The 10505-nt window shown below is 37.3% G+C and overlaps 1 protein-coding gene across 3 annotated transcripts; it reads left to right on the top strand.

Annotated features, from left to right (window-relative positions):
• The first annotated feature begins 772 nt into the window (after positions 1 to 772).
• LOC119547420 (mitochondrial carrier protein Rim2) lies at positions 773 to 10393 on the top strand. Of its 3 annotated transcripts, none has more exons than XM_037854270.1 (7): positions 773 to 1306; positions 7310 to 7535; positions 7729 to 7799; positions 7858 to 7989; positions 8283 to 8556; positions 8622 to 8839; positions 9377 to 10393. In XM_037854270.1, exons 1-7 carry the CDS (start codon positions 1260 to 1262, stop codon positions 9501 to 9503), a joined length of 1095 nt encoding a protein of 364 aa, XP_037710198.1. In that variant the 5' UTR covers positions 773 to 1259; the 3' UTR covers positions 9504 to 10393. The 3 variants fall into 3 exon arrangements, with proteins under 3 accessions (XP_037710198.1, XP_037710201.1, XP_037710199.1); XM_037854273.1 differs by having other exon boundaries at positions 774 to 1306; positions 7310 to 7470; XM_037854271.1 differs by having other exon boundaries at positions 774 to 1306; positions 7310 to 7514.
• The last annotated feature ends 112 nt before the right edge of the window (positions 10394 to 10505 follow it).

Below are 10505 nucleotides of genomic sequence, written 5' to 3'. Positions count from 1 at the left end.
TCCATTTCCGGAAACCATGGGACTACTTTTTTAAAGAGTGTTAGGAATTTATTCGAAATGAGAGCATATACTGCAGAAACCAAGTTTGTCGAGTCCCGAGTGAATAAATAACTTATTCAGGAGGACTACGGGAGGAGATTGATGAGGACCTACTGAAGAAATAAGTTTATTGATTGCATAGTCCACCGATGGAACCCCTTCCACACTTTCGCAAGAAACATATCAGCAGTTTATTTTGAAGAATGTCTTGTACGAGAATAGCCCATTGAGTAACGGATCTATCAGATTCCAATGGTAACTGGAATCACTATGCCCTTTACATTTCATTTTGCATATTAATAATCATTTTTCATTATTTCAGCTTTGCCGGTAATAGCTTTGCGCCTGAAGTTTCAATTTAAGTACTGATCATCGGAAGGAGCTCCAAGGTATTTTCTTGGCAGTGTTGTGAAACACCTGCACATTTCAAAAGTTCCGATAATCGATACATACATAATATCGATAAGCGATAAAGTAGGTATACGGTCTCACCAAAAACTGCGGATGGTGTCTCCGCTAGCTTAGCCGTGTCACCCTCCGCAGTTTTGATAGGACCGTTTGTGAAATTATGTGGGTATATTTTAGTATATACCAAAACCATACCACGGTGCGTGACGTGGCTAAGTTAGCGAGCACACCCTCATTTCAACATTAGTGATGTGTAAACAGCGATAATGGACAATCGATGTTTCCGAAAATATAAAAAGATCGATCTATCGGTGGTTCCATCGAAGACTCGCTACCACTAATGAATTCACAGCGGATGGAAATAAATTTACTGCAATTTAAATCTCAAACGTTAAGGATCGGCGACGGACTAAATCGAAGTAGTGCCTGATTGACGGACAATAGTTATGCGCATAGTACCCATAATTAAAGATAACGCTTATCGGTGAACTCAACGACAGTTGCATAACTCATTGCCAAAAAAAAGTGGGGAAAAATCACAACACATAAGCAAAAGTTCTCTCCGGGAATCCAAGAAAGTTCAAAGGACAAAAGAAAGTGGGCAGTATAGTGTTGTTAGTGGGTTAAGAGCCCCTCCTCCTGGGGCCGCCAAATCCCCCCTCCCCCGACCAAAACGTGCCTTAAAAAATAAATATTGTGTTTGCTTTAAAGAAAAAATAAAAAGAAAATCAAGTGCGCGTTAATTGTTCTCAAGTTATTCGATAAAACCCCTGATATAAAGAAGGGAACTCGGGATTGCGAATAGAGCTAATATGGCCCAAAACACAGCAGACACTTTCATCCATTTAATTGCCGGCGGGTAAGTGAAACCTATTAATTCTAGGCTTTTTTCATATTGCGTCTTATCGCAGGTCAGGCCATTATAAAAAAAAACCGGTTTGCTTCGGGTTTACTAGTAAAAATTCGAGGCGAAAACGTCGCAATTGCATTTAGATTTAGTGCACAAATGTGAATTGAACATTTTTGGCGCCATTGCCAAAAAAACTTACAAAAAAAAAAGAAAGGCCGAGAAGAGCAGTAAAAAAAACAACCTGATCTTCAGGAAACATGCTCTGTTCACGTGTTTTTTTTACATTTATTGTACGGAAACCACAGCTGGCGAAATCACTACGATAAACGAAATAAAGAAACATTAAAATTTACCTTGCAACAAACAAACATAAATAAACAAAGCGAATCTTTCTTTATTTCTCCATTTTCTCTGTTCATTTTCCCAGGCAATGTCCAATTCTTCAATGCCCCCGACAAGCTTGAATTATTTTGTTGTTGTTTCTTTTATAACTTGTATTTCTTTTATGGGGGCTATTTTTAGACTCGTCGCATCTGATTTTATTTTTGTTTTTCCTGCACCCTACACACACACTTGCCGGCATATTAGTTAGGTCGAAGAACCTGTTTTCGGAAGAGAGCTGCGGGCAGAAAGATAAATAATCGTACAAAGTCGAGCCCCTGGTCTTTCGGGAAATGTAAATTCAGTTGGGGTTACGATTAAATCGGGGGGCCAGTTATTTATGGTTCACAATCCCAACTTGGGGGTGTGTTTTTACTCGCGCTTTATGCTTCATAAAAGTTACAATACTAAATATAAAATTGTGATAACACAATTAGGGGATCTTGGGCCTTATAAGTATCATCTTATGTAAAATAATATTATCTTTCCATCTAGAACTTTCATGCTTCGAGGCCCCGGATTTTGTAATATTTCAAATGAAAAAGTATAAATGAATTTCGCTAGATTAAAAAAATGTTGAATTGCCAATATATAAACTTTAACAAGTACTTTAAACACGTAACCCCAATTTATAAAAATAAATAACCATTATATACATCAAATCTGTATAATTTGATTAAATTAGCCATGACTGAGGCCTTTCAAATGACATCTAAAAAGATTTGGACCCCAATATTTCCACAGTACTATGATATTACCCCCAAAACTTCCTGCAATCAAGTCACTGGGCAATTTGCCGGCCGGCAGCTCGGTTCCACTTATCATCAGTAAGAAAAGAAACGACAACAATGCAGTTTCAATGTGCACAAATTGTCGTAAGACTTCTGCCACCCAAGTTTATCCGTATCTGTGTGAGTTGCTCACATATATGCGTAATATGTACTTTAACTGGGGGCAAAAAATAGAAGGCAAGAAATGCACGTTGCAACTTGAGATGTGGCTTAATACCCCAGTTGTTCTAGCCGCCTTCTACTTGTCGTCGGTTCCCGAGTATCTCGTGTTGGTACACGTTGGAAAAAAGTAAAAATAAAAACAACCTTGCCTTCCGCACATTGCTATCGCTATAAATAAGCCGCAAAGCAAACAATTAAACGACATCCATCTAATCAAGCATCAGAAGCCTCCAAAGGCGGGACTTACATAATCGGAAAATAACATAATTGTAAAATGAGGGAGAAATATATTGCATTTAGAAATTATTTCCAAAGATAAATAGTTAAAAAAGTTTTGAAAGTTTATGTAATTTTAATAAGGATATGATTACTTATATAGAAAGTATTGAGTTTCTATAGAAATGCCATATATGGTATTTTTCATTTTTTTTTCATGTTTTTAATAATAACAAATACGTTTTTGATATAAAAAAAATTAAAAAAATTTTTTTTTATTTTTGAATTAATTTAAAAAAAAAATTATACTATACAAACTTAAATTTTCCTGTCAACCGGCAATTAGTAGCAATTGCGAAATTGGTTCAGACAGCTGAGATCTATTCCCTATAACTTTTCGATTTGGCACACCATATTGCACATTTTTCTACCCACCTCATATACTATAGATTGTGCATTGTGTTTTGCCTACAATTTGTGCTGTTATTTGTCTAGAAACAAATCTAAATTGAGCTTGGCAAGCGATTTCGAATTTGTTTTGGTTTTTCAACGAGACAGCCCAGGCAAATAAACTTTTTCTGGCACACTGACTCAGTTGAAGGCGAGTGCGGATTGCAACAAACAACAGTGACCAAGGTGCTAAATGGGTGTTTCAGGGGTATTACAGGGAGATATGGTAGTACAAACAATGTCCCGCAACCTGCAAGTTGGAAATAATCCCTTGCAATTCCTGGTTTGAATATATTTGTAGCGTAGTATCGTGTCTTAAAAAGTTACTTGCTTTTATTACTCAAACTTTTCCAACAACTGGGATTTGTTTATATATTTTTGGTGGTTGTTTTCTTGCTTGACCAGGCCAAAATTTCGAAAATGTTTTCTCCGCTCTTGACTTTTTCGTCGTGTCTGTCTGCACGTACGCATATTTTGAAAATTGGTTATACACACATGATTGTTGGTTATACCACTAAAAAGGTAATAGCAAAACAAAAGGTGTTTCCCTTTAAAAAAAAGAAAACTATTAGAACAAAATAAAAGCAAAACAATGAGAAATCGAATCTTCAGTACATAATCTTTTTATGTTATATTTTTGTTTTTAATATTATTATAAGATATTTCTGAATCACTTGACCAAGCTTAAATTGTGTCAAGGGCGCCCGTTTTATTATACTCTTGATCTAGACACAAATTCGTATCATTAAGAATACACCCACAAATAAACAAATATATACAAAACCTAGAGAAATGCGAGAGAAAAACAGGAAAAATATAGAAGGTCACGTGCGCAGTATTATTCGAAAATAGTATGAATTTCACCTAACTATTTCTTAGTTCTCTATCATTTTACTTGGTTATTTTAACAGTTTAAGCTCTACATAAATCAAACTACCAGCTAAATATAGTCTCCCTCTTTAACCTTCGATTCCTTTGACCCATAAACACTACCATTAAAAACTTTCCATAGATTTCGTAATCTGAAAAAGAAGCAGGAGACAAAAAAACGTGAAAATAAGAATGGCATTGATAAGAGGGGAAGTTAGGTCTGCGAAACGCAAAATCTATTGAAATATGCGTTCTATATTTTTTTTTTGATAAGCAAAGTTTCCCCGAAATGGTGTCGTTATCAGCAATATATATGAACCAAGGTGTAAGGGGGGTTTTCTACAAGCGGCTGGACAAAAGTCACCCCAGCAGAGGCTGACGCATTACCAATTATCACACCAAACACATGTGGACCACTTGTATTCCTTTTTTTCATACCTCATAGACGATGTCTGCGGGGTCCAAAATTTCCGCTCTTATCTCTACAACGCTTGTGTTTTTTGTTTGGGAACAAATGTACTCCGAAGCAATGTCAAAGAACAGATAAATCGCACATTAACCGGTTGCAAATTGCACGATTTTCGCAAATGCGTTGCCAAAGGCCATCGATCGGGAGTATCTATATAGCTTTGCGAATCTTCAGATTCCAACCGAGTGTACTTGGTTGCACATGTAGACCTACTAATTGGGAATTTCACATGTTTCACATTTCACACCTTAGGAACAGATATTTCTGGATTTTTAAAAGGCATTTATTTGAAATGTTAACAAAATATTTATTCAGATCAAACTGATACTGCGATCTACTTAGTTAGCATTCTTTTTAAACTTAGCCCAGAAGCTTGACTTGCTTGTTGGGTTTAGAATTATTACTGGGAAAATGATTTCATTTCAAAGTATTTGGCTTTGTACAATATTACTATTTAACGAAGCTTGATATAAAAGATCTATACATTTTATGGGTTCTATTTATTGTTTGTAGAGTGTTTTTGTATAAAGCGGGAACAACTTTACTCTCTAATAAAATTGTTTTGTAGGATCTCAAAATTGTATCTAGTCGGTACATTGAGCTATCAATTAATTTGTAAATCTCATTTATCACACTTTAGTCTTCAGTTCATCACCTCTAACAACTTTGTCCAACTATTAATCACCCCATTTCCCAAGTCACTCACTTGTTCCACTGAAATTCGACGTATCCTTGGATTGTTTGTCCAACTGTCTGTCTTAATTACTTTCTGGTCGTCTGGAATGGGGCACAATTTTCGCGTGTTGCGCCAGGCAGATGCTAATTGAAATTCAATAGTCGAGCTTTCCGTTAATGCATTGATTAAATGTGATTAACTTTTATTGATCAGACGTAGGGAGATGGGTAATTGTAGGAGAAAGTATCTAGATTATATTACCCAAAAGGCAGCAGCATATGGTGGCGTGTTTACAAAGCTTTGGACATAATTGGCCACCGGTTCCAGGGCAATTATGTCATAGTCATTGTGCATACCAGATTCGAAGCGGATCGGGCAACCATAGAAGTACTATATGTTTTAATGGATGTGGCTCACTGATAGACAGTTCCAGCAGGACTGATAACGGCAGGCTGCTTTTGTCCGGTCATTGCAATTCATCCGCTGGCAGGCATCAAAGGTTATCGAAAGTAGAGCCGGGTCAACCGCCAACCAGTTGGGACCGGTTCTCCATAGCCTGGAATCACGGCAATCGCCTACTTATTTGCGAAATCAAACAGGGGAATAGCAATTCCCATTCCCTAACCAGACAGTTGATTACAATTTGTTTTTCTTTTTTATTTTCTCTGTGGGATTAAGGGTAGACATTCGTGTCTGTCGCCAAAGTATCTGCTCATCGATCAAACTTTTTCCCGACTTTTCTCAGCCATTTAATTTCCGCTTCTCGGTTCTCTTTGTTGCATAACCTCTTTTCCCCTTTCGCAAGTTTATTGCCACCGATTATAACAAATTAATGTCACGGTTCCCGGTTGCCAACTGCCAATTTACAAGTTTGCGATCACGAGTTATGCTTCTGCAAATATATTTACTCCTAGATAACAAAGTTCCCATGTGCCGTGTGTTCATATTGATAGAGAGGGTAATCAGTGTTGGCTTTTGGGAAAGGTCGTGTATAATTAATTTTGTGGGGCACTCTTTCGGTAAACTTTAAGTCAAGGTTAAGGTGGCTATGGATTGTATTGATATAACAAACTCAATTTGTTCAAGAACTTAATAGAAATTTATCTTAAATTTTCTTTAGCTTTCTTATGACTGACAGCTGCAAATTATTTTTTCACACATCCTCTCATTTTGCATCTACTTTAAGCTATTTCACAATTCAGTAAACAATCATCTGACCTTGCTTTACATGCACTTGGAATTTGTAATGAATTGATATAGAAAATTTTGTATAATTTGCTTGGCTTACTTGATGGACACCGGTCTCACTCTCCTCCGCCTTTCTTTAATTCTCTTGATTTCCCCAACCGCAACCCTTTCATTGCATTAGGCAAAATGCTATTCATTTCCGATGCAGCCAATCAAAAATGCCCACCACTTAAAATCGAAATTGAAATGGAATGGGACAAGCTACTCAAGTAGTTGGCTATACTAGATGCACAGAATGGAAACACATTTATAGCCAAGAATTGCGCAAATCCAAGAAATACGAGTTTGGGAAATAGATATTTTTCTGCTCGCTCGATTGCCAAATGGGATTTATTTTTATGTTATACATAGTTGAGCATTTGCCATTGAAAATGGGAAAATATATGAGCAGGCGTAAATATTTTTAAAGGACTTTTATTTTTATTTTAATTGTTTTGAACTTTACAATTTGAACAAAACTTTTAAGTTTACAACTTGGGAACTAAAATGTATATTTCTTCTTTCGTGATTTATATGCTAATAAATATTTCAATTTTAAAAATCTTTTTTATTGGGGAAAATCTAAATTTGATTGGTAGTAGAGGTTATAAATCAATTATATAGCTGGAAATTTATCTTTTTTGGGGTAACTTTGTACAAGTTTTATAAGTATTTCTTAGAGTATTTTGCGTCACCAATTAGTTGCTACCCCTATTTTTAGAAGACAGATTACTTATTGTTGTGTTTCTATTTCATTTCCGTTTCTGTAGATCTGCTGGCACGGTTGGCGCCGTGGTCACATGTCCCCTGGAAGTGGTGAAGACCCGTCTGCAGAGCTCCACGGCTTTTATGACGCCCTCGCGTCTGGCGGAGAATGCCGGAGGACCGGCGAATGGTGGCCAATCGGAGCTTTTGCGGCCGGAACAACGACGTAAGCTAAGCACAACGATATTACGTAACAGATCACAGCCACAGGTGATTGGGGGTGTGCGTAGGGTAGTACCAAATTCTTTTTACCTATTCTCTCATACCCATCTAAACCCATTTGCCACTGCATCCTAACTAGCTAACCTAAGCCCTGACACAAAAAAAAGAGCAGCCTTTAACATCTTCGATACCTTCATCTCCATAGCCTCGCATTTAGTTATTATAACTCTCTAATCAGAAATGTTTTTTTATGACCTTGCAGATAATGGCCATTTCACATTGCGGCATCTCATCCACAACCCCCAAAACCATGAGCATCATGCAGTGCCTGCGGTAAGTAGATATGGTTTTTTATAATAAAAATCCAGTTCTTATGATGCTGTTTTTATAGACATATTGTCCAGAACGAGGGTACCCGCGCTCTGTTCAAAGGTCTGGGTCCGAATCTCGTGGGCGTGGCCCCCTCCCGTGCCATATACTTCTGCACCTATTCACAAACCAAAAACTCGCTCAACAGTTTGGGGTAAGTCTAGTATTGCTACGATTTTTTTATAACAACTTTTACTCATCCAAAAATGAAATCTCGGGGTCCATCGATTTTAAATCCAACCATTTAAAAGTGAAAGCTCATCTCAAAGCACAGAAAAATATTTTAATAAAATAAATAATAGTAAGTACGGGATTGTATGGATATGATTTTTAAAAAGAATTGAAAACGATTTTATTTATCAATGGATTTCTTACAACGTTTTCGTAGGGACACTCCAATGAAGCAATTTTTAAATTGCCCTATTAATTTCTTAATTTAATCCTCAGCTTTGTTGAACCTGACTCGCCATTGGTGCACATAATGAGTGCAGCTAGTGCTGGCTTCGTCTCCTCCACGGCCACGAATCCCATTTGGTTTGTGAAGACACGGATGCAGCTGGACTACAACTCCAAGGTGCAGATGACCGTGAGACAGTGCATCGAGAGGGTTTACACCCAGGGTGGCGTTGCTGCCTTCTACAAGGGCATCACGGCCAGCTACTTTGGAATCTGCGAGACCATGGTCCACTTTGTCATCTACGAGTTTATCAAGTCCAAGTTGGTAAGTTCTGATATATAAATTCTATTTTTGGTTCTCTTCTAATTTTGGATATATTTTAATTATAGCTGGAGCAGCGAAATCAGCGGCATACGGACACAAAGGGATCCCGAGACTTTCTGGAGTTCATGATGGCTGGAGCTGTTTCCAAAACGATTGCCTCCTGCATCGCCTATCCCCATGAAGTGGCTCGAACTCGTCTGCGGGAGGAGGGCAACAAGTACAACTCCTTCTGGCAGACCTTACACACGGTTTGGAAGGAGGAGGGCCGAGCAGGACTCTACAGGTGGGTGATTATAATGATTAATGTGGGGAACTTTTCTATCATCAACACAATCAATATGAGCCACGGGGTTCCCTTGTTAAACCTATTACAAAATAAGAGGTATGTGAACGTGAATCCCATTAAAATTCACTTTTAAATTGACCTAAAAAATTACATATGTTTATTTTGAACGGTCTGGGAAACCACAGCTGAACGAAAGGGAATCCCAATATTGTGTATATTTTAATATTCATCAAAACATGTTTATAAAAATATATACACTTTATAAAAATATTCTATCCCATTCTAAATAAGAAACAAACATTTAACACGAATGCCAAGTTTTTTGCTTGCGCTAATGAATTATTATAATGCGCCACCCACGAAATCGTAGAGTCTATTTAAATTCTTTTGCGTCGCACATTATTTGTTTGTTTACCTTAATTTGATTATCACTAGCGAGCGTGCTCACTCGCGGTGTTTTATGTGAGTGCTCATGCATTTTTAGTGATATTATTTTACTAATATCGCCATCTGTTTTTATTATGCACTTTATAGAGGCTTGGCCACGCAGCTGGTGCGACAGATTCCCAACACGGCGATCATGATGGCCACCTATGAGGCAGTCGTCTATGTCCTCACCCGGCGCTTCAACAACAAATCGAACGAATTCTACGACTTTTAGACAGCATTATTCGGTCGGAGAAACCCTTTCAAAGGACTAGTTAACAATCGAGGAGGAGAAACCCAATCTGTGCATATGTAGACGCGACTGCTGCAACCTAATTGTAATTGTAACCCATTTTTTTAGACGATCCAAACCAACGAGCGCAAATTCTTAGTTAACTAGCTTCTAAGTCAGATATGAAAACGAACTCGATAGACTTAAGACGTTAGACGTTGAACGTTGTCCAATAATACAAACAGAAAACACGCACCAGGATCGAAATGCACCATCCAAAAAAAAATAACACTTTATGCCATAAATGGATCTGAGTTTGGAAAATGCGAAAAGAAAACGTTATCAAAATTTGAAAAGGCTGCTATTTAGTTAAAGATACAATATATATTGAGTGTATAAATGTGGTTGATATTTTGATATAGTGTAAATAGGATTCGATTCACTCAGAGTGTATTGTAAATAGATAAAGAGTGAGTCGACTGGCGTTGCAATATGGCTCCCCTAGTTTTGTTAGTTGTAAGCACAAAAAATGTTGAATGGGCCGCAGTTGCCAGTAGAAGCCGCTATATATATATAAATATAAAACCGACCGATCCGATACGTAACCGTAACCGTAATTTGTAAAAGTTTCCGTTAAGTTTCCTCAAATGCGATATACATTTTAGTTACAATTACTCTATCATTACAACTATGTTTATTAATATTATTATTATTGCTGTTTATTTAGTCCATTAGTTAGCTATTTAGTGAGCTCCACAGAGAGCCGTAGTGCCCCCCAAAAAACGTATTTCATTGATAACGAGCAAAGAACGAAGAAAACTACTGTGAATAATTGATTGCAATCTGATTTGATGGTGAAATCAATAAATACAACACTTTTGTTTAAAAATAAACCAGTCGTTTATTGTTAAAAGCCTGTTGACGGTCGATCGGCTCTGACGACCGATTGCCATTATCTTATCAAAGTCTGCAGACCCTCGAACATAGTTCAACTTAGAAAAGCAG

The sequence above is a fragment of the Drosophila subpulchrella genome, chromosome 2L (assembly GCF_014743375.2).
Source record: "Drosophila subpulchrella strain 33 F10 #4 breed RU33 chromosome 2L, RU_Dsub_v1.1 Primary Assembly, whole genome shotgun sequence".
NCBI lineage: Eukaryota > Metazoa > Arthropoda > Insecta > Diptera > Drosophilidae > Drosophila > Drosophila subpulchrella.
Note: the sequence above shows the minus strand (reverse complement) of the source record. Positions and strands in the feature narration are given on the sequence as shown.